Source organism: Oratosquilla oratoria, chromosome 9 (genome assembly GCF_046742065.1).
Source record: "Oratosquilla oratoria isolate Oo_2021 chromosome 9, ASM4674206v1, whole genome shotgun sequence".
NCBI classification, from domain to species: Eukaryota; Metazoa; Arthropoda; class Malacostraca; order Stomatopoda; family Squillidae; genus Oratosquilla; species Oratosquilla oratoria.
The window spans coordinates 11,802,825-11,828,291 of NC_134785.1; the positions used below are offsets into that span (position 1 = coordinate 11,802,825).

General features: G+C 40.4%; 1 protein-coding gene and 1 long non-coding RNA gene across 2 annotated transcripts in view; one reads left to right on the forward strand and one right to left on the reverse strand.

Moving 5' to 3' along the window:
* Nucleotides 1–8,534: 8,534 nt before the first annotated feature.
* Nucleotides 8,535–16,223, reverse strand: LOC143028202 (uncharacterized). The gene is made up of 12 exons (XM_076189979.1): nt 16,067–16,223; nt 15,456–15,883; nt 14,294–15,352; nt 14,042–14,189; nt 12,716–13,930; nt 12,055–12,331; nt 11,603–11,788; nt 10,749–11,454; nt 10,294–10,659; nt 9,887–10,148; nt 9,507–9,763; nt 8,535–9,393 (listed from the first exon to the last, which is right to left on the reverse strand). Exons 1-12 carry the CDS (start codon nt 16,125–16,127, stop codon nt 8,701–8,703), a joined length of 5,658 nt encoding a protein of 1,885 aa, XP_076046094.1. The 5' UTR covers nt 16,128–16,223; the 3' UTR covers nt 8,535–8,700.
* The window catches only part of LOC143028204 (uncharacterized), a 32,600-nt gene continuing 15,743 nt past the window's right edge, over nt 8,611–25,467 (forward strand). Inside the window, exon 1 of the long non-coding RNA XR_012966694.1 lies at nt 8,611–8,749. This is a non-coding gene — a long non-coding RNA (uncharacterized LOC143028204). The remainder of the gene's footprint in view (nt 8,750–25,467) is intronic.

The following is a 25,467-nucleotide window of genomic DNA, read 5'->3' on the forward strand; positions in this document are numbered from 1 at the left end:
TACAACCTGAAGAGAACGATTGGAAAGAGAAAGTCCCCCCTATGGAAGAAATAGAAGTAACAAAGAATGAAATATTAACACACTTGAGTAATCTTGATGTCAGGAAATCGCATGGACCAGATGAAATAGCAAACTGGATACTGAAAGAATGCAGGAATGAACTGGCAGACAAAATACATAGCATACTAAATAGTTCCTTGAAAGAAGGAAAAGTTCCAGAAGATTGGAAAAAAGCAAATATAGTACCTATATATAAAGGAGGAAATAAAGAAGAACCTACAAACTATAGACCAGTCTCTCTAACAAGTACAATAGCAAAAATTTGTGAGAGAATTATCAAAAGTAGATGGGTAAAATATTTAGAAAAAAATAAAGTGTTAAATCCAAGGCAATTTGGATTCAGACAAGGACGATCATTCGTCACCAATTTAATATGTTTCTATTCAAGGCTAATAGATATAATACAAGAAAGAGATGGATGGGCGGACTGTGCATTTTTAGATCTAAAGAAAGCTTTTGACAAAGTACCACATAAGAAGTTGCTTAAGAAATTAGAAACTGAAGGAGGAATACAGGGCAAACTACTAAATTGGATGGAGGACTTTTTGCAAGAAAGAAAAATGAGAGTAGTGATAAGAAATCAGCACTCAAAATGGGATGAAGTAATAAGCGGTGTTCCGCAGGGAACAGTTCTGGCCCCAATAATGTTTGTTATATATATTAATGATATGGATGAAGGAATAGAAAGCTATATGAGCTTCTTTGCAGATGATGCAAAACTACTGAAAAGAGTGAAAACTGAAGAAGATTGTGAATCACTACAGAGAGATCTAAATAAAGTACAAGAATGGAGTAGGAAGTGGGAGATGGAGTTCAATACAAAAAAGTGTAGTATAATGGAATTTGGAAAAAGCAAAAACAGAATAACAGGAGCATATAAATTGGGAGAAGAAGGAATAAAAAAAGTAGAAAATGAGAAGGACCTGGGAGTCATTGTTATGAATAATATGTCACCTGAGAAACATATAAATAAGATTTTTGGAGAAACTTATAATCTAATAAGAACAATCAAAGTTGCATTTACATACCTGGATGAAGAAATGGTGAAGAAAATCTTAATCACCCTGATAAGACCAAGATTGGAATATGCAGCAACGATATGGTCACCAAGTACAAAAAAATGCATAAAAAAACTTGAAAGAATACAAAGAGCAATTACAAAATTGGCGCCAACACTCTCAAAACTATCATATGAAGAGAGACTACAAAAACTTGAACTACAGACACTAGAGCAAAGAAGAGAGAGAGGAGATTTGATAGCTATTTACAGAATCATGAAAGGCATAGAAATTACTGACAGAGAGAATCTGATAAAATGGGATGACAGAAATACAAGAGGACACGGAAAGAAAATAAAAAAAGACAGCTATAGAAGAGATTTGAAAAAGAACAGCTTTCCTCACAGAGTAATAGACAGTTGGAACAAGTTAGATGAGAAAGTGGTGTGTGCAAAAACAATACATGAATTTAAAAATAGTTTAGATAAAATGAGATATGAAGACGGGATCCCACGAGCATAGCTCCCCTTCCCGTAAAATACAACTAGGTAAATACTAGGTAAATACACACACACACACACACACACACACACACACACACACACACACACACACACACACACACACACACACACACACACACACACACACACACACATATATATATATGTATATATATATATATATATATATATATATATATATATATGTATACACACACACACACACACACACACACACACACACACACACACACACACACACACACACATACACACACACACACACACACACACACACACACACACACACACACACACACACACACACACACACACACATATATATATATATATATATATATATATATATATATATATATATATATAATGTGTGTGTGTGTGTGTGTGTGTGTGTGTGTGTGTGTGTGTGTGTGTGATTCACCATGGTCTTGGATCACGTGTTAGACTCGTGATCGACAGTTATAAACCTCCTGGATGAGAGCTCAGAGCTCGTATGACCTATCTATGGGTAATACTGTGACCTTACACGCACACACACACACAACTCCCTGTCCACGAGAGTTGGAGTAACACCCCGCAGCGAAGCGATACTGAAATTATTTAAGCCTTGGGCGGGAATCGAACCCGGGCCGGCGTATTGGCAGGCGAGATCTCTGACCACAGTGTGTGTGTGTGTGTGTGTGTGTGTGTGTGTGTGTGTGTGTGTGTGTGAGTGTGTGTGTGTTCGTTTCAGAGCGTCCACCGAAAAATAAACGAATGAACGAATAAATAAACAGATAAATACATAACTAACAATACAATGATAAAAACAATGTTTAAAGAACTAAGAAGAGGAAGGGAAAAGAAGAAAACGCATTCGAGAAGTCGGTTGTGTTTGCCATACCGTCTCAGACATTATTTCGTCGCCATTCCCAGACGCTTGTTGAGCAACAGTCATTCGTTCAAGGACAAAATCCACTGACCGTCATGAGGATCGACGACGATGCTGAGCAAGGCTACTTTGTCGTCGAGTGGACCATCCCAGACTGCCTGTCTCAGCTCACTTCAAGAGGCCAAGTCAAATCACCTGATTATATTCCCGAGAAATGGGTCTGGCATCTGTACCAAAGGAAGTGGTACAGCAAGGTACGAGCGGTACTCAAAAGATTTCGAGAGAAAACATTAGTCGTTTATCTATTTTTTCGTCAGTTGGTTAGCAACAAACTAGTGTCGTCGCGTAAAGTCTTCATGACGTCACGAGTAATATTCCGTTCATGCACAAAGCCACAGCAATGTCGATATGTTGTAGCCACATGCGCTATGGAAACCGTATTTATTTATTCATTTATCTATTTTATTTATCTATTTTATTTTTTGCGAGGTTTTCGGCAAATTTGAATTTATCCACACAGTTAGTATCCTGCTCTTTTTAACCTCACAGCAGTATTGCAGATGTCATGGCAATGCAAATACATATATTTCATTTTTGTGTTTTTGATATGCCTCTGACAACAGTCGTCCTGCTTTTAGAGGGGGTAAACAGTCTAACGGTTCGTCGAACGCGGTTCGACAGACACGTGTTTGAAGTGATGGTGAACGTGTGAACGGGGCATTTGGTTGTCGAACACGTTGGTTAAACCCCAAATACCCCGTTCACACGTCCACACATCACTTTAAATACGTGTCTGTCGAACCGCGTTCGACCATGTAAACCCCCTCTTACAGTGCGATGGGGCTACAACAGAACTGTGATGTATAGTCACGGGTCTGCGTGTCTGTTAGGTTAGGTTAGAATGATAAAAGCTTGATTTATCTATGTATATACCAAAAACCTTCTTCCTCTTTATAAAGAAGGCAGTCAGCTAAGGCATGTAGATACCCAACATCCATCCCACATCAATTTGGTCTCCCTCAACTCCTTGAGGACCAGGGGCCATCCATGCCCATTGCCAGGGTCAGAAGCAATGCAGCAAGACACAGCACATTCGCAGCAAGGCCCGGCGGCTTTTTATTTTATGCATTCTGGATGAATCTGAAACTTGTAGGAGGGGACTTGGTCGTGTTCAGATAGACATTTTTCAGACGAAACAATTTTTTTTTTTTTTGAGTAGAGTCCGGCGTAATACTCCACACTTGAGGTAGCGCGTGAGTAGGCGTGTTTCTATTTCACTGAGGAGTGGTGAGGAAATGTGCTCTTAGTTGAAGGACTGCCCATACCTAGAGGAAGTAGCCCATGCTAAGAGCAAAAATAAATAAACAAATAAATAAATAGATAGATAAATAAATCAATAAATGAATAAATTAAATAAGATAATGGGCCTTGATTATTTTATTTTTTCATTCTTCAGCCCTTTATTCTTCAACCTACAGTACGTATGTGCCGCCATTCGTTCTGTTGCGTTGCTCTATAATGAATGTGACCAACATGTCCCAAGTTTTATATTAAAAGAAAACACCAGGGCCTGGATTCTTCTTTTTCTTCTTTTTCTTCTTCTTCTTCTTCTTCTTCTTCTTCTTCTTCTTCTTCTTCTTCTTCTTCTTCTTCTTCTTCTTCTTCTTCTTCTTCTTCTTCTCTTTTTTCTTCTTATTTTTTTTTCTTCTTCTTCTTCTTCTTCTTCTTCTCTTTTCTTCTTCTTCTTCTTCTTCGTTGTATCACATGAGAAGGGGAGCAATGTTCGTGGTGTGTATATGTACATGTGTGTATGTGTGTGTGTGTGTGTGTGCGTTTGTGTGTATGTGTATATGTGTATGTGTGAGTGTATATGTGTATATGTATATGTTAATGTATATGTCTATATGTTTGTGTATATGCGTCCTGGATGCTTCAACGACTGACTAAATAAGGCACTGTCAGGTTTAGACGGACAAAGAAATACATTTGGATCGAATGCACTGGTGAAGTAATCGTGCTGGTCTCGCATTCACTTAGTTGTGGGTTCGAGTCCCGCTCTTCCCTCCGATTCCCATCAGTTACTGATACATGCCCGAAAAGTCCAAGGGCAAAGGTGGCGGCTTCGGCCGCAGCCACGCGTCTCCTGGCCTAGACTCTTCACTTTGTGCCAACTGGGTCTAAGTGGAGGTGACTGTACTTAAGTCCAAGTCCAATTCCCTGGATATAATTCAAGTACACGTACAGTCATTTCGCTATGTACTCAAGTCCAAGTCCATGTCATTGTTCTTAAGTACAAGTACTTTATGCGATAAAAAAATCCTGTCGTATATTCATAAACCATCATAACATCATAACGCATATTGTACCCAACAGTACCATCACAAAGTTCGCTAGAATCTGTATACATTGTATAAAATTTGATTAAATACAATGTACTTGTTTGTGCTTGAATGTACTTCATATCTTTCAAATACTTTGAGTCTAAGTTCAAGTATAAGTACAAGTACAATTAACACTGAATCTTTAAACTCCAGGTACAAGTACGTGAAAATATGTACTTGATTCCAAGTACAAGTACATGTACTTGGCCCAACCCTTGTTAGCTAACGTACTTGTATTTGTATCACCATCCCCATGTTGCATATTCTTCCAACAAGGTACTCCCTTGTCTGTCCTACGACCATTATAGAAATGGTTATGCCACAGTAACTCCATTGAAAACGTTCCTAGCTTAGAATGTTATAATAATAGAGGGCAGGATAGATAAGATGGGGAGAGGGAGGGAGGGGGGGGGGGACTGGGGGGGTCTAGTGGAAGGAAAGAATGAAATGGAAGGAAGTTAGAGTTATGATAGGTGTGGGACAGACCCACTTGTTCTGTTGTATTTTTTTTTGTCCCTATGGGCGAACCTAAATTGTGCTTAAGACAAAATGTAAAATAACATACGCACGCACGCATTTATGCTAAGGAACGGAGCGTCCTACACAGATGAGTTGGTTTGAGGAATGATTCAGAAAAATAAATAATTCAGACAGATATTTCTTTGAACTCAAGGCAAAGTTTGATAAATGGAGATATAGGGAGGAACTTTAAGACTACGGCTTCAACCCAGTGTTTTACACCAAGGCATTTAGGTAACTACATGCACGCATACTTGTTGCATTTTCTTATACAGTATATATATATATATATATATATATATATATATATATATATATATATATATATATATGCAGAAAGATCACTAAAAAGAACACGTGATCCACAAATTTTGCTGGTAACCACCAAGGAAATCGGAAGAAAACAGCAATTCCTAAGCGCTTTCGTGTAATTCACATCTTCAGATGTGAATTATACGAAAGCGCTTGGGAATTACTGTTTTCTTCCGATTTCCTTAGTGGTTACCAGAAAAAAAAACTATATATATTTTGTTCAAGTCCAACTGTAGTTTTAGAAGATTTTTTTTTGAATCAGCCTTAATCGAAGACTGTCCGAACTTGAGCATCTCCAAAGGTCAATGGTCCCCGGACATAATCTCACGGCTAGCTGTGAGCCGTTTGGTTAAGAATTATCACCCTCCTGACCCTCCTTCCCGCCCGTTTCACTTATGACCTCACACCTCCACCCACACATCTCACCTCTGACTCCGCCCTGCGTGTTCCCCTTCTACTCACATCTCATTGTACTTATGTCTCTGCAAATTCTTGTAATCTGTACTTTCCTGAAGAGGGCTATAGCTATTAGCCGAAATATTGAAGTTATACAGTCTTCTAAAGTTTTCTTTTATTCCGACTGTGGGTTCTTCGTGATTATTATTTACAAATGTGCAACATTTTGTCTAAGTGATATATATATATATATATATATATATATATATACATATATATATATATATATATTTATATATATATACATATAACTATAAAGTAATGTCGTAACACATTCGTAAAGATTAAACAAAAACCCACTGTGTTGGATAAGGAGAAATGATTTTATTTCATTTCTTCTTATCCAACACAGTGGGTTTTTGTTGAATATATACATATATATACATATATATATATATATATATATATATATATATATATATATATATATATATATATATATATATATATAAAAGCCGCGGGCTTCGCCGGGGGCTTGGCTGCGCAAACAGCGGCCTACGGCCGCAGCTTTCCGCGCTCTAATCCCTCGTTTTCCCCTTCGGCCTCGGCCTCGGGGCGGAACCCCAACACGGGATCCCCAGCACGAAGAAGAACGCGAAGAAGAACGCGAAGAAGAAGAACGCGAAGAAGAACGCGAAGAAGAACACGAAGTAGAATGCGAAGAAGAACGCGAAGAAGAACGCGAAGAAGAACGCGAGGAAGAAGAACGCGAGGAAGAAGAACGCGAAGAAGAACGCGAAGAAGAAGAAGAAGAAGAATGCGAAGAAGAACGCGAAGAGGAACGCGAAGAAAAACGCGAAGAAGAACGCGAGGAAGAAGAAGAAGAACGCGAAGAAGAAGAAGAAGAAGAACGCGAAGAAAAAGAAGAAGAAGAAGAACGCGAAGAAGAAGAAGAAGAAGAACGCGAAGAAGAAGAAAAAGAACGCGAAGAAGAAGAAGAAGACCGCGAAGAAGAAGAAGAAGAAGAAGAAGAAGAAGAAGAAGAAGAAGAAGAAGAAGAAGAAGAAGAAGAAGAAGAAGAAGAAGAAGAAGAGGAAGAAGAACGCGAAGAAGAAGAAGAAGAAGAAGAAGAAGAAGAAGAAGAAGAGGAACGCGAAGAAGAAGAAGAAGAAGAAGAAGAAGAAGAAGAAGAAGAAGAAGAAGAAGAAGAAGAATACCACCTGACCCCGACTTACCCAAGCGCTTTATCAAGAATATTTTTAGGACAAAGTGTCACCGTAATACCACCAGTCCCCGACTTCCACAGCGTTTTTTAGAAGAATGTTTTTATTTAGACTTAGATATATACATATATATATATACATATACATACATATATATGTATATATATATATATATATATATATATATATATATGTGTGTGTGTGTGTGTGTGTGTGTGTGTGTGTATACCCAATTTTTACTCGGAGCTTGGATTGAGATGTTTTCCTCCTTCTGCCAGCACCATTGTACAGTGAGATCGGATCACCGCTTACATCAATCATCCCGGCTCATCTTTTGTTGCTCTTTAAGGCATTGGGTTTCTGCATGTCCTGTGTGTCCTTCTGTGATCCTCCCACTTCCTGTTTACATCGCACTCCAGCAGCAGAGGTCATTCACGCCATCCTATCATGGATCACCATCGTGAACAGATTCATATAGCCGTTTAACCATTCCCTTAGAGCCGCATACCATAAACACAACTGATGCCAGCCCCGATCGTTGTGGCACCCGATTCATTGTCACCTCTCATTCTCCGCTCCAGTCACCTTCCTCAATTATTGTTCTTATCGATCTTCCTTCTACAGTGACAGTTACTCCATGATGCTTGTCATTGCAGTCTGATGTGGAGTACTTTGTAACTTTTCTTAATAAAACCTGGGTATCAATCGTCAGCCTATACAATTTTTCCCTTCATTACATTTGCAACTCTGCGGAGAAAGCTCAAAATAAACGGAGAGAGTTTTAGACCAAGATAAATGTCCTGCCATTTGTCTTCCTTTTTCAAATCGGTCAATCCTCCGCGGTTGTCTTTTCCAGAACTTGGAAGTAACCTTTGTCCATGAATCACGAGTTACAGTTAGTTTCATTTACAAATACTGTTACAATGTACACCAACTTCCATTTATAAAACAGATTCAGTTTGTGTTTGATTTCTGAACATAAAGGAAATAATGGAATTTCATTTCTATACACATTCCACTAATGTCTGCCCATCACTTATGTTAACCAATAGCTTTCATTACCTCTAGATGATTATTTTTGGCTCTCATATATATTCCATACATTTAAAGACCTGTTTCGTTATATTCATTTATCAAGTGAATGAAGGAAAATCACATTGGTGTATGCCAACTAATCTTCATTAAGTGCAAAGTTTTATTTTCATGTTGGTTCTTTTGAGATTAAGGTAATTGTGGAATAAAAGAATAAATTAAATTTGCTGAATCATGATGATTTATTCAAATTATTGCATAGATAGAATTTTCAACCAATAAATCTAGTCTGGATTGGATACATGATATACATCTTTCGTCTGTAGATCCCTTATCCAATGTTCCCCATTTTGCACAGGAGCGCGTCACAACGACTGCTGTGCTTTAGTTTGTCTTCAGTGTTACTCGGTCGTCGGAAGTGTTGTCATTGTAGGTCCCCAGGAGACCTCGGAGACTTCCTTTGTAGATGACACCGGGGTCCACGGTCACAAAGAGACCAGTTTTGCGGGCGGTCACAGTCAGGTCAGGCAACCTAATGACAACCTGTCCAACGTTGTTGACGATGGTGACGATCTTTTCATAGAGGACATCTCCTTCCTTCAAGGTTTTGCCGTTGACGAGAATCTCCGTCTTCGGGGTTACTTGGATGAGGTACTTCTTTCCCTCCCACATCAGGCTTACCTGATACGTGTTCTCAGAGGCCATCTGCAGCTGAATGTAGCGACTCTCGTCTATCTTGGCCAGGATGTGTGGAGTAGTGGAGAGGTCCATGGTCTTGTAGAGTCCGTCGAAGGTTCGAATGCGACCATCACCTCGGATCCAGGCCTGCACAGAGCCATAAGGCTCGAACTCACCCCAGACGAGCGCACGTGTCAAGTACATGGGCCACTTCATTAGAGGCATTAAATCGGGGACGTTGAACCCATAAGGCAAGCTGCTAATATAGTACAATGGGCGAACCATGGGCACATGGAGGACAACCTTTCCCTTTTCCAACATAAAACCGAAACCTACCATTTTCTTCACTTTATCCAACATGACGGAGGTAGTGCTGATCCGGTCGGGGTACTCCTTACTCTGCAATGACAAAATGAAAAGTTTCTCATAAAGGGAAAATGCCATGGTGGTGGACAAACGCCATCGAGATAGAATAAAAACTCTACCTATAGCCAAACTAAGAGCTGAGTTACCTGCTGTAAATAGTCAATCACGAAGTCAATCATCTGGCCTTGATGTTTCCAGTTCATCCAGTCAAAGGCTTTCTTCAGGTCCCATCCAAGCTCGTTCCTATATTTGTCTACGTCCATGTATTTATCGATGGTAGATTTTAAAGTGGCGTAGAGCTTTGTTTTCTCAAATGCTTTCCAGATCTTGCTCTCTTCGATCTTATACCAAACGGGTTCAATCAGACTAAGAATGTCATCTGACCCCAACTCTTTCACATTACCTATGGGTAAAGGACGGTTGTTTGATTAGTTATAAGATTACAGGAGATAACGACTATCCACAACAGAACGTCAGTATTCTCTGGCTCGTGAGACATATGTGATGTGTTATTTACTATGCATACCTTGAGGGATAAATGAAGGAGACCAAACCAAGTTCAAACCAAGCTGTTTGAAGAGTTTCTCCAACTTGAAAACGTAAGGAAGGATCTCTTCATCTAAAACCTTCATCAAATCGACAATAAATTTGTCCTTCTTCCAGTGGGTGAAGATAGCGTTAGCGTCCTGATGTATCTGGTTGATCATGGCCGGAATTTGCTCTTTTTTGCCTTCTCCATGTTCCAGTATCCATTCCTTGATCGTGTCTACGATCTTCGTGAGTTTATTCTGAAATCATCAAACAAAATTAAGACGGACTTCTATCTTATCCCATATCTTATTACAACTATATTTATTACAAAATCAGCATTAGCTATAAACTTTTTCTTTTGACTGGTCACCCTTTACAATTGCAGCACATATATTATTCTACCTTGATTGTGTTGAATTTCTCCATCTGGTAAGTGACTATGCCGTTGACCATGAATGGATTCTCGCGTTGGAGACGGAGGCCAACGACGTCCACAGGCTTCCAATGCTTAGGCTCTTGTACATCAAGGACTAAAGCTGCTTCCTGTGGGTCTCGCACGCCAAGGTGTACGTGGTACTCTGGTCCAGATCCCATCGAGTTCATTGGCTTCAAAGTGGCTTCGATGTAGGCAGGTGCGCACATTTTGGAAGTGACAAGGTATTGTCCCACAGGCAGGAAGAAATTGGCCATATAACCGCGGCAATAGCTCGTTTCATTCAGCATCCGATGAATATCAATAGTGAAGGGAAGTTCCTTAGATCCCGGCATCTGAAAGTTACAGGTAGTTTAACGTTTGTCTTATTCATATCTGTTATATTACAGTGTGTACTGAGTGGTAGGGGATAGAACTATCTTACCTTAGAAATCACTTTGCCCTGAACCCTAAAAACGCCGGTAGTGGATTTGAAGAAGTCTGCATGTAACTTGATGCTGTTCCCTGACAGGCGGAAGGCGTCCATATCAATATCTACCGTTGACTGTGCTACATTGACGCTTCCTTCCACTCTCTTGGTCACATTAGGAACCCTGATTACCACATCGAATCCTGTCGAAGTTAGGGGAATCGATACTTCATAGTCCATCTCAGGCTTTGACATATCAGGTAGGAGTCGCAGTTTGTATGGAGATGTAGTGGTAAGGTCGGCCTTCATGGTTCGGGAAGGTGTTTGTATCATGAGCTGTGCTTTGGAGGGAGCCCAGATCCATTTGACCAACATTGTCTTGTCTGTCACCTTGCGCTTGAGAGTCATTTGTATACTTTGGTCGCTCGGATTCCTCTTCATCTGTAATTCAATATCACCTATGGATTTGAAAGGAACTTGGGCTTTCAAAAGGAAGGATCTCCTCCACCATGGAACGAAAGTTGCGTTGATGTCACGGCTGCTCTCCATGTTCTCCAATGTGGCATCGAAAGTGAGGTGCTTCAGACCCGGAACAACTAGTTTCCCGGAGACAATTTTCTTTAGTTTTTCTGCAGCTACATCCCTCGAGAATAAAGAGGGCCATTGGAGATTTATTTCCCCATGATATTTCTGCTGTTGTTGGTCTCCCAATGTTTCCAAGCTAAAAGAAATCAGAAGACAGTGTGTTGGTAATGAGATGGGAAACCATGTTCTACAAAGCTGTAATGTTCGTATAGCATTAAAGACAAGTGATTTTGATATATCTATAGCAAAATATAGCAGTTGTTTCCAATTTTGCTCCTCCTTACCTGAGTAATACGGAGTCCTGGCTTGGGTTGATCTGGAGCATGATATGTGGGCTTATCTTATTTGGAAGTGTCCAGGCAAGGTCAATTTGATTGCGTTGTTTCAAACTCTCCTTCGTCCAGGCAAGAGATGGAAGATGCAGTGTATTTTTGTAGGGATATACACTGTTGCCTATTTGGATTTCGCCCCTGAAAAAGAACTAGTATAAGCCAGCACTCGTAACTACAAATGATTCCCTCACCATCTCCAGTGAATCATAGCTCTACCAGCGCTCATGTCCAATTGGTAAACCAAAACTTAATTCCCTTGATTGATCATTTTGAGGACAGTTATGCAGGAGTAATTCTCGGATAAATAAAATGCGTAAGAGTATTTTGACACTCCGCCAAATACACTCTGATTTAAAAAGTTATAGCGATGAATCAATCACCAACAGCTTCTATTTGAACCTTACTGGAATTCAGCGGTGTAGTCTCTGGCATTCACTCGATGATGATCCTTGATTTCGAACTCCCAAATTCCTTGCTGACTCTCCCACTTAGCATGGCCCTTGAAGACTTGTTGCCTCAGGTTATTGTTGATGCGGGCCTCAATTTTTTGGTACATGCCTGCTACTGGCGTCAAACTGGTCTTCAGGGTAAGAAGATAATCGGTCTTCGACAATTCTGAATGGATATTCAGCTTATACAGGTCCTTGATTTTCACATCCAGATCTAGTGTCCGTGGAATCACTGTGTGAAGAAAACTCAATGAGGAAAGTAGTAGAATATAGTCGGTTTAAACATCAATGACCAGTAAATACTACCCTCCCTGATAGGCCCATTATAAAACAAAAATGCAATTATCATTTATTGATTAAACTGACTAATATTCAATCAGTCAAGTTCAACAATAATATTGCTTGTGTGAGAAGGTCACCATAGTCAGTGGGTTGTTCAAGATGGCCTTTACTCCCTTCACTACCGCGGCGTTCCCTAAATTGAGGTATTAACCGAAAACACTTCTAATGATTCACAATAGTGATATGACTGTAGGGGCGACAGGTACATGTCTGCGTAAAGGAAAGTGAAATTCACTTAAGGGCAAAAGTTGTATCTGAAACAAGTTTATCTTACCTCCTTGGTGAACTTCCTTTAGGGCGAGAGAGACCTTCGCCAATATTGAATCTTGTGAGTACTTCTGTTCTGGGCTTTGCGAGTAGTACACTACGATGGAAGACTCGTCAGTACTCTGCTCCAGCTTGGCCTTCATGGACTGAGATCCGATCAATGGGAGCGACCGGGTGAAAATTTCAAAGAAGGGCTCCGGTTCTTTACCATATGCCAGCATTATCTCCACTGGATCGCCAAGGGTCTCGAACTTCTTTTCGAAATGACTATAGCTGGATGGGAAGGGCTTCTCGTGACCTCGCTCAACGAGGACAGTCTGGGTGCTCAAGGTAGTGGGGGGCATACCTTTCGGCAGACTTATCTTAACTTGGGCTTTTCCGTTCTGAACGTCAAGCTTGATATTGCTTGTAGTACTAGTGTGGATCTTGTTGCCCATTTGGATACCAGTCTTCTGACCAGGCAATTTGAAACCAATGAAGCCGTCAGCCTGGATTGACAAACTTGGCTGAAGTTTAGCTTCAGAACTAGAATCTTCCATCTTGACAATATTGGAGAGTTTCAAGTCACTTTGCATCTCAAGTCGTAGGACGGCAGCCCCAGAGATCTCCATGTGAAGAGGGATACCTTGTATGGTTGGAATGATGTAGTCGATTTCGATCGGAATGCCTCGAGCTGTGTTCACTGATTGCAGAATCAAGTCGGGCATAGAGAGTGGTAAAGGTTTGGCAAACAGCTTTTGAGCGATTACGCGAAGGAAGACCTCGACATTTTCGATGCCTGGTACAAGCCAGCTTGGCACTTTGAGTTCCTTAAGCAAACGAGACAGAGTGTTTTCACTCTTAAGGTATTTGCCTACATACTCCCATAGGGATTCCCGTGAGGATGTCTTCGTGTCCAGTGTGGGACCAGATGATTTTTGCTGTACTCGTGCACCAAATTCGATGATCTTTTTCAGTTGGTGTAAAATCTCTGCCCCGAATTTAGTGTTCACTAAACGAGGAAGAATGGATTCGTTTGAGTAGATGATGCTGGTGTCTAGGTTGGCACCAGAACCGAGGGTGGGGGAATAATAGGACAGTTCAATGTCACGGGAGAATTTGGTGATATCTGCTCTGTAGTCTGTTGGAAGAAGATTTTGTGAGAGCAAGTGACGCACATATTGCTTGTAAGGAGCATCCGTCTCTTGAAGATTAGTCAGATGAGTCAAGACGAAGTTCCGCACTGAGGTGAAGAGAGAAATTTGTTTAAGTTAGTGTCTTAAATAAGCACGTGTCACAGTATCAAACTACAACATCCAGGTAAAAAGAAAAACATATAGTCTGACAGACATACCTTGCACACTGGGTTCGGATATCAACATGCGCACGACCTCACGCAGTTGTTCTTTGGACAAACATCTGACGGATTCTAAGTAAGCCACAACTCTGACTTCGGGGACCTCCTCCACTCTCTTCAAAATCTTCATCAAGCCGTTGGACATCTGTGAGATAAGTGGGCATTGTAGAACATGCAATAACAAGGAAGAAACAGCCGTCTCTAATCAAACAAAGAACTATAGTTAAACACATTTGGAGTCAAACTTACCTCAGACGTGCAAGGAACATCTCTGAGTGCTTGAATAGCTGCGACTCTGACGGGGATTTCGGGGTTCTTCTTGGCCATTTGGATGATTTCCGTAGTAAGACCAATGGCAACTCGTCCCATGTTGCTGACGGTCTTGAGAAGTGTCATAAGTTCTCGTTTATTTCCGGAGGACTCCATAGAAGCTTCTAATTTCCTTTTAATCGTGTTCAAAATAGTCATGATCTGGGGTTTTTCTCTCCATAGTGGTTCTTGATGACAGTAGGTCTTAATAACGGAACCGGAAGCAAGAAGAACTTCAGAAGGAGCATTAGTCATTTCAAAGAGCTCCTTGAGGGATTCTATGGTGGAAATATTGGGATGAGACTCCATCTGAAGGGCGAGGGCATAGAGAAGAGTTCTTCCTCCCTCGGCTTTGGATGCTACGATCTCCTTGACCATATATGGTATACCTGCCTTGCCCGTGAAGGCCACAGCATCTTGAAGAAGACTCTCAAGCATAGGTTTGTTTTCGCACTGCATCTGGGGTAAAACTGTGTTCATGACTTTGACAACGTTGCGATGACGGAGGTGTTTGACGACCCGGACGAGATGTTTGGCTGCGGTTTCCTTGATTGGAGTACTGAGATCATTGCAAAGGTTCTTCAAGTCTTCAACGAGATCCCCTTGTATCTCCTTGGGTTTCGGGTAGATGACTGTCAAGTTTAGTGGTTTGTTATATTTGTTGAAATTGGTCTGGGAAACTGGGCTAATCTTGTTCACAAAGCTAAGCTCTGTTTTCTGCCACGACTTGACGTACTTGTACATGCCAGGTATAGGTTTGATGATGGTGGCTTCTGTGCACTTTACCTTGCTATATATCTTTTCGTTAAACTGCTGCTTACACGTGGTGGTAGACTCGTATAAGGGTGGAAGAGGCATCTGGGACCAAGGAATACTCATATTGCTGGGATATGGTAAGAGAGCGTGGTCGGAACAAGCCCTACTGTTTTTCACTTTGGTTACCTCGTCTCTGGCTTGCCCAACGATGTAATTGGTGACACACTTGCCCTGGGTGTCCATCTGTCAACAACAGATACGAAATAATCAGTGAAAGTGATTCAACATTCTTTATGCAGATCAAAATAATAATTTGTAGCACTCAAAGGACACATGTTAAACTTACCTCAGTGAAATTGTATCTGAAACGACCCTCCTCTGGAAGGTTCACCAAAGAAGGAAGACTGTTCTGGAATTGAGAAGCGACTCCCATCTTTACGTTGGCAGACTCTGCGGAGTCAAGAGGATGTACACACACGTGTTGCACTTGACCGTCCACTATGGCTAACACGAGAGGAAGATCAGTGACGTTGATCTTGGTGTTGTCTGCGTATCTGTAGTTCTTGATTTGGAGGGATGCCATGCACGGTTGATTGAAGGTTAGGTGCACTTGCCCTTCCACCTGGAACTGGACGTCGGATTCCTGAACATCTTTAACTTGAATGAAGGAGCTTGCTTTCAGGTCGTACACGTAGGTCTTCTCTAACTCATATTTCAGCTTGGGATTCGGGATCTTTGGACACTGGATCATACATTTTGAGTCTTGCACAGGTGCTGTAAAGAGACAAAAGCTTTGGTTACGTATACTTCATTTTAGGAGTTCGAGAATGCTCCATGTCACTCTCCCTACCCTCCCAACGACTAGGTCTTTCTATTCATCTTCTCCCTCTTCAAGAAACATGCGTTCATGGCTCAGTCGAAAAGGAGAAAGAGAGAGAGGAGAAAGGAGTCACTTACCAGAGCTGACCACGACGGCCAGGGACAGGACCGTCGTCCAGAGGGCGGCTGATCGTGTCATGGTGCTTTTCTGACGCCACGCCACGACTGCTGCCCCTGACTTCCTTGCTCCATGTTTTATAGCAAACCGAGTGACGCTAGCCGAATGCCACGTTATCTTAAAAATATATATTTCTGGCATCAATGGCTCCAAAGTTTTTCTTGAACTCGGAGGCTCCTCTTTGTCTTGACAAAATCCTTTAGAGGATGATCAGGTTTGCTGCATGAATGTTGCTGTAGACAGAAGAAGGATTCCTGTTTCTCTCTTCTAAATATTGCATCCAAATGTCACCTACAGAGATCACTGATAACCTAAGCTATGACAGCACATCTCTCAGATAAGTTAATGAAGAGATTGGGCGGTCTAAATCCAACTAGTCATCAGAAAAAACATTTTTACCGACGTCAATGCACCACAACTCGATTATGTTTGTACCTGAAACACCAACCCAGTAAAAGGGGCAGGGGAATCACTCGATGGGAAATAAAACGGAGCAAGAAGTTACCAGAAGTGTAGAAGGTCAGATCAAGTCAAGTATACGTATGCGCTTGTGTGCTCTATTTTCTTACAAATTTGTAAAATTTACCGATATAATCCAAACAATTCCCCCACAAAAAAAAAATCTGTAAAGCGAAATCGTAGTGATAAAATAGTGAAGTGAATTGCAAGATGGCCACCCACGTAGTATCAAAACAAATAAACTCATGCGACACTTGTAATATGTCTGATGATATGAAACACACCATTATGTGCAGCAGATGCGCTAAATGGATCCATTATTTTTGTTCAGGGTTCCCATTATACCAAATAGTATTCTTTATGAAAACAAAAAGAATATTCACGTGTAAGAGGTGTTTTGATTATAAATATCGAAACGACTAGCCCACGAAAAATGAAACAAAGGAGGCCGAAGATGCACTGATTTGGCAAGAGAAATTTCTCTAAAAAATAAAAACACACAAAATCACAGAAATCAGTGCACCAAGAAGCCCACAAACAGAAACAGAAACCAGAGAAGAAAACGTGGAAACACCAATCCCACAAACACAAACACCCTGCCCACCACCAAAACTGAGCCAAGCCCTACCACAGCATACAAACCATAACCTAACAGGGGCTATACACAAACACTCATCATAACATGAGCAGACTGCAAACCCCAACCAAACCCAACAATTTCTACCAAGGCCTAGCCCAGATATGCATATAGCAAAGCAGGGCATGCCAACAGAGGGAATAATTGCCTTAAGTCAACCAACAACAGCACAAGAGAATAGAGTAAGTTTATCCAACAAGTTTTCAGTACTAAGAGACTCATCAAAGGACATACTCCAACCCAACTCTCCAAAGTAAAATCCCAAAATAGAAACCGTACACTAAACTCGACCCCACCTCCAGATTCAAAAAAGAAACCTAGGCCAAACCCTAAAAATTAGGAGACCATTAATACTACACATGATCAGGCTAACCACCAATTGAAAAAAAGCCAGCAAAAAAGAACATATGCCGATATTACAAAAAAGGCATGTGCAAATATGGAGCAGATGAAATTGATGAACAAGGTTGTAGAAAAGGTGCTGAATGTAAATTCCTACACCCAAGCATCTGTAAATTCTCATGGCAAAAGAGAGAATGCTATAACTTAAACTGCAAATACCCCCATCTGAAAGGCACAAAAAGAACAAAAGTTCAACAGGCAGACAAACCCACAAAGGAACCTGCAAGCCCAAAACAACCATCAACCAACAACCAACCACAACCACAACCATTGACCCAAGAAAATCAAGAAATCAGTATCCCGCATGACTATTTATTGGGGTTTCAAGGAATAAAGGCACAAACGAGAAACCTCCAAAACTCCATGATGTACATAACGGGATTAATCAAACCCCAACTGGGAACCCCCAGCCTCAACCAAATACATCTTTGGGGGAGACCCTTACCACTACGCCCAACCTTCCAATAACCTATATAAACATTCAAGGCTTATATCCCAATAGTAACCAATTTAAAATACCATTCATAGAAACATTAACTATGGGAGAGCCGGCAATAATAGCATTAACAGAAACTCAACCCCAATGATTATGGACTCCGAAATTCAAATAAAGGGACACAGCTGCCACAGAACGGAGAGAGAAAGACGATCACATGGAGGTGTTATAATGTACATCCCGGAAATCATCCCTTCTGAAACCATACTCTCCTATTCGAATGGTGCATGTGAAATAATCATAATAACAATTACTGTAGAAAACAGGAGAATAATAATGGCCACCATCTACATCCCACCAGACAGCACCAGTTCAGACATGAAGGACATACTCAGTAAAATTACAGACTGTCCTCAAATCAAAGAGCACTCTATGGAGGTGATGATAATAGGTGATTTCAACCTACCAAACTTTACATGGGGCAGCCATGGCACCACGGAGTCTGGAAAATACCATAACGAAGGAGAAATGCTAAACAAAATGATGGAAACGCTTCTCTTAACCCAAAAAGTTCATACTCCAATACGAAACAACAACATCCTCGACCTCATACTAACCAATAACCCAAATGTGTTAAATGATCTAAACATATCCCAATTATACACTCGGATCACAATATAATCATAACCGAAACAAATATATCCCTAATAAACCCAGTGACTCATAAACAAAGAAGGATGCCATTCTCAGATATTAACATAAACAAGGCTAATTGGGTAAAAATCAATGAAACCCTTGAAAGAATAAATTAGAACGAAGAACTTAAGAACCAAAGCACACAGGAATGCTGGGAATATAATAGAAAAACACCTAAGGAAAAGAATTTACTCCATCGCACCCAAGAAGTAACCAAGAAGGGAAAATATATCAAAAGAACATAGATACAGAAAGACATTATTGAGGAGGAGAACCAAAATTGGAAAATCACTCTCCAACAACCACAAAAAAGGACAGTCCACGCAATATAATAGAAAGAGATAGAGCTGAAAGAGAACTACGTGATCTAGAAAATAGAATAAAAACATTTTACGAAACCGAAAGAATGGGCAGTGAAAGGAAAGCCATAAAAACAATAAAAAATAATACAATTTTTTTTTCTTTAATTATGCAAAAAAGAACTCCACACTAAAGAACAATATCGGACCACTAGTTAGTGCAGATGGACAACATACTATCACATCCCCACAAGAAATGGCTGACATCCTTCAAACCCAGTATGTCAAGGACTGGAGCACCCCGTCAACTAATATACACACAACTGAAGAAACTCTGGTCCAAGATAAAGATACATTAGAAGACATAGAAATAAGAAAGGAAGATATAGAGGAGGTTATAGACAATATGAAAACATCAGCGTCACCTTGTCCAGACGGCATAGGCACCTACATTCTCAAAGAATGCAAAAAGACAACATCAGCTCCCCTCCTTACACTGTGGAGAAAGTCCCTGGACACAGGTGAAATACCAGAAATATTTAAACTTGCCAATGTCACTCCAATACATAAAGGAGGATCCAAAAAGGAACCGAAAAATTACAGGTCAATAGCACTCACCTCAAATATCATTGAAATTTTTGAGAGAATCATAAAAAAAAAAAATTTTACATTTCCTAGAGAAAAACCAATTAATAAGAGACTTCCAACACGGTTTTAAAAACAAACGTTCATGCCTAACAGAATTGATAGACTTCCACAATTTAACCCTAAAATCCATTGGAGAGAACAAAAATGTCGATGCAATATATCTAGACTTCGCAAAAGCCTATGGTAAAGTTGACCATATGATCCTCATTCAAAAGACCAAATCACTAGGGATAAGGGGCAAGCTTGGGGAATGGATTCAGTCATTCCTTAAAAATCGGAAACAAATTAACTATGTGGAGGGAGGAGCATCAAGAGAAGAAGCAGTGATAAGTGGCATTCCACAGGGTACTGTCCTTGGTCCTATACTATTCTTGACTATGGTCAACGACATCAACACCGATATCTCCAGCCCACTACTATCATTTGCAGACGACACTCGGGTATTCAAAACAATCTCTAGCAAAAAAGATAGCTCCCAACTACAGAAAGACCTAAATAAAATATACAAATGGGCAGAAATGAATAACATGAAATTTAATGAGGACAAATTTGAATTTATAAAGTTCGGTAAGAACGAACACGAAACTTATTATAAAGATCCAAAAGGAAACCCTATCACGCAACAAACATCTGTAAGAGATCTAGGAGATATACTTTCGGATAATGCTAAGTTTGACCAACACATAGAAAAAACAGTATCAAAATGCAGACAACGAATGGGATACATACTTAGAACCTTCCACACCAGGGAACCAGAAACCCTGCTAACCTTATGGAAAGCCCCAGTCATCCCTATCATCGACTACTGCTCACAACTTTGGGCTCCATACAAACAAGGCCACATCATGCAGCTGGAGGCTCCTCAGAGAACCTTTACCTCAACAATCAAAAGAACTCCAGCTTACCAAGATGTGGACAAACACAATTACTGGGAAAGACTGGCTGAAAATGAACTTTACTCAATAGAGAGGAGACTAGAGAGATATCTGATAATGTATACATGGACAATCCTAGAAGGCCAGATAACTCCACCCAAAACAGAACCTATTAAACCAGTAAAGACCCATATCACCCCAGAAGAAAATAGAACCGGAAGAAAAGGCACCCAACTGGCCCTGCCATCAGAGTGCCCGCTAAAAGTCAGGACGCTCCAACACAACAGCATCTCAAGAAAGGGGGGCCGACTGTTCAATCACTTACCTAAACACCTACGGAACATTACAGGTGTTAAAACAGAAGTTTTCAAAAGGGAACTTGACAAATTCCTGTCAACCCTACCGGATCAGCCGGGCATCCCAGGTTATACAGCATCACGTCCAGCGAATTCCAACTCCATTATTGACCAGCTGGACTATAAACAACAAACTGAAAGGTGGCAGCTACTCCGTGGCCTTGCCTCAAGTTCCACTGGGGGAACATCATCCCCTTGAGGCAGAAGCTCTTCAAGGTAAATTCAAGGGGATCAAGATGAAAAGTATGAAATCCTTGTCACTGGTTATGTTTGTGAGCGTGGAATTCACCACAGACCTGGATGACGTGCTGGACTCGTGATCGACAGCTATTACTCTCTTGGATGGAGGCTAAGAGTTCATTTAGTCCGATCTGTTGGTAATACTATGATCTTAAACACACCCAAAACTCATCCCCTTGGTCAAAGGGAACAGTAACGTCTTACATTTATTTGTAGAACTTTTGACTCTCTAATCGGGACGAAAGCTGCTTCTTGCAGAAGGTCTGCGATATGTGTGTATCAATACGCGCCCGTGTTTTCGTGTATTGAGTGTTTAAGCTTGAAAGGTGTAATTGGGTGTGTAAAATTGTACTAGTGTGTAGTGTGATTTTACTTACTGGGCAATGTGAACCTAAGTGTGGTAAGTTAGTTATAAGATATTAGCCCTGCTTGCTTCTTACTCCTGAGAGGGATGGGCCGATTATGATTCCTCGCTTACAGAACCGCCGCTGGATGGCTTCATACAAAAAGGGAAGTCTTCCTCTACCGGCACATAGTATTTCGATTTCCAAGACCACTGAGTACGCCTCCTCAGGGGTGCACACGGTAAAAGACGCCTCACGGCTCCAGGCTACCCCCCCCCCCTCTTACTGCCTTGCAGGCTTTGCTTCTTTAGGCAGTGGCTAGAAAGAAACACTAAATTTAAACCCTGCCTGTCGGTCTGGCAGAAGGAAGGCTAGGCTTGGCAGAAGGCTACGGAGGCGGATTCCAATGGACAGGAATCTTGGCAGACCGATGCTTTTCCCTGTTCGAGTCTGCATGTCACTTCCTGTGTGCCGCATTTTTTTTTATTATTATTTTTTTCTATTTGGGAGTGAAATGTCACTCCCACGGGCTTTGTTTGAGCCCGTGTGGTACGATGGTATTTATGGAAAACATACCTTCCAGAGAGGAAGTGGGATGGTGTAGCTAGTCAGAGGAGCATGGAGGGGGGGGGGGCAGTGGAAAAGAGAGGCTACGGCTGTTAGAGCGGCGGCGCAAAACAAGAACTTGGAAACGATGTTGGGCTTCATCAAGGCAAGATGTCCATCCTAAACAAATTCAGGCCAATTGCCCTATTTCAGTCCATATACTCTGAGGGCTTGAGGATCTGGCTGAAACAAAGTTTGGAGTTCACATTGAGGTGTTTCGTTTACGAATAATGAGCTAAAATAATTGTTTGAAATATCACACATTCTTTCATTTGAATATTTAAGTTGACCGTCAGCAGATAATAGTGGCCCAATGTGATTCCTAACAACCTTTTTATCTCTAATGTAACTATAGAATTCTTTGGGATTCTCTTTGAATTTATCAGAGATATTCATTTCGTATTGTCGTTTTCGTTTTTTTTTCTTTTCTAAATCTCTCTGTATTAATACATAACTTTGATAGTCATTAGATGCACCCGAGCATTGATATTTCTTATAAGCCTGTCTCTTTTTAGCAATACTTTTTTTTCAATTTCTTTGTCAAGCCATCTGGGACGAGCCTGATTTGGGGGACGTCTGTACCTTAAAAGGAATGTAAGTATGAATCATCTTAGAGGGCGTATTTTGAAATATTTCCCACATCTGATCTACAGGTCTTTGGCTTAATTTTGCCTCCCAATCTGTAAGCTGAGCTCCTGATGTAGTCCTATGAACTGAGCTTTACTGAAACACAAGTATCTATTAAGACTTTTAGTAGTTTGAATCTAAATTGTGATCGCTATTTGCAATATTTTTCACCGACTTCTACATCAGTTATCATGCTTTCGCGGTTAGTGATCAATAGATCGAGTAAGTTTCCATGTCTTGTGGGCTCTTTTACATGTTGAACTAAGTAATTGTCACCGAGAAAATCAATCAAGCGACTACTTATATGGCCATGTTCAAGGGTCATCCAGTCAATGACAGTAAAATTAAAATCACCCATTATCAATAAATCCCGGTTGCAGAAACTAGACAGTTCTTGAAATAACAGTTTGTCGTCTGCTAATGATAATGTCTTTGGCCTATATTACACCTACATTAATTTTTTGTCCATTTGTTTGGGTTAATTCTACTCACAAACTATCATATGCATCTTGTTTCACTATCTCTAAAACACAAGCATAGGCATTGTTTTTAACGTACAACAGAACACCCCACCTTTCTTGGGGTTTCTATCCTGATGAAAGTGTTTAAATCCCGCAATATTAGATTTAGCTTCAAACTCTCCACCATTTAACCATGTCTCAGTTATTCCTATCATATCGAGATTTTCGCTTTTGACATACGCCTGTATTTCTTGGAATTTGTTCCTAATACTACGGGCATTAAAGTACATGGTTTTAAGAAACTCGTGATTGTTTCTTTTTGACACGGTTTGAGTTTCAATATTATGCCTTACATTATAATTTTGTTTTTTATTGACATCTTGCTCTATTTTGATATTTGGTCCTTCATTGACATTGAATGCCTCATTAACATTTCTCCCATCAAAATTAACATTTCCTCCATCACGGACATCTGGTCGCTCACGGTCATCCGATCTCTTTTGTACATTTTGTCCCCCTGCGTCATCGCGTTTCACACCGGCCTCCCGTCGTTCATTGACATTCTGTCCGGCATCCCTTTCTAAAATTATATTTTGTCCTCCAGTGACATCATATCCTACCATGATATTTTGTCCTCCACTATCATTACATCCCATCGTGATCTTTTGTCCTCCATACCTAAGTTTAGCCAAATGATGGCTAGTACAGTATATCTTAAAAAAAAAAAAAAAAAACACTAGGAGAAGAACAAACCAAACACGCCCATACGTAAAAAAATAAGAAGTAAAAGATGAAATATAGATAAACAAATAAACTGATAAATAAATAAACAAAAGATAGATTATAAGTTTTGCAGTGTCTGCCCGTCGGCGGACAAATCAATTAGTACATCGGCTGACTCCTGGACGGTATTTGCACACAAAGGGATGTATTTCAGGCTTCCAAGAGGTGGGAGGTGGTGAAGGATAGAGTAGAAGTAGGTGTGGAAGAGGGATGGAGGTGTTTCGAGGAGGAAGTGACAGTGTGTGCAAAGATGATATGTGGAACAAGGGGGGGTGGGCGGTAATAGAAGGAAAAATAGTGAATGATGGAATGATGAAGTGAAGAAAGTAGGAGGAGAAAAGCGAGTATTCAGGGACTGGTCGCAAAGTAATGGGAGAGAATCATATGGGAGGTATAAAAAAGAGAAGAGAAGCACAACAAAAAAATAAAAGAGGTATAAAGGAGAGCAGATATAAAATGAGGAGGAGTATGACAGAATTCTTTGAAAGTAATAGAAATGTTTTGGAAGGAAATCAAGATAGGAAAGGGAGAGGAGTCACGTAGAAAAGAAAAAGTAAAAGGCGTAGATGAACAGATCTTAACGGAGGAAATGGCGGCAAAGGGAAGATATGCGGAGTATTTTAGAGAGCTGTTGAATGTGGAGGAGGATAGGGAGGGAAAGGTAATTGTAGTGGGAAGTGTTAAGAAAAAGACGGTGATGGGAGAGGGAAATTCTTGCAGCCTCTTTCATGTCTGAATCAATATGTTCAAGCATTCTATCTTTTGCTCAGAAATGCCATCCTCTGCTGCACTTTGTTCTTTAATTTGTTATGAAGAAGTAAGACACGGAGGGCCACAAGAAGATGAGATCGTATTGCTCTTGCCAAAGCTTTCCCATGCAACATATGTCCAACTACTGAGCCTGAATAGATTTCCTCTAGGACTTCATGAAGGCCAGAACCTGCCATGATACGTCCTATGCATCCAAGAAAGCTTATGATGACATCAAAATGATGATGTGCATTTCAAAGAAAATTATCTTTACTCTGTTTCATTATTTTGACATCATGAGTGTGGCGTCACTTTCAGGTACAAACATAACACTTTTTCCCATGGCTTTATCTTGCTGTATATTTATTAAAAATTCCTGATATTAAGTTATTTGGATAGGAGGTGAAGGGAACACATTCGTCACAATGTATACACATTAAGTTATTTATTGAAAAAAAAAAGAATCATTTATAACTAGTACTGGAACTGCCTTTCATCATACATTCAACCTCATGTTTCCTAGCACTTTAGTATTATGTTATATGTTCTTATATGTATGTTCATCACATTTAATAATATAATAGAATATTATTAAAAGAAAGTTTAGAGAGACACACTGTATAAATCTACTAAACACTCAGTTTCTTTAGTCTGGTCTTTAAAGAGGATTTTGTAGCTTGCAGTCGACATCACATTGTATGCACAAAAATAACTAGGTTAACAATTACATACAATAGACACA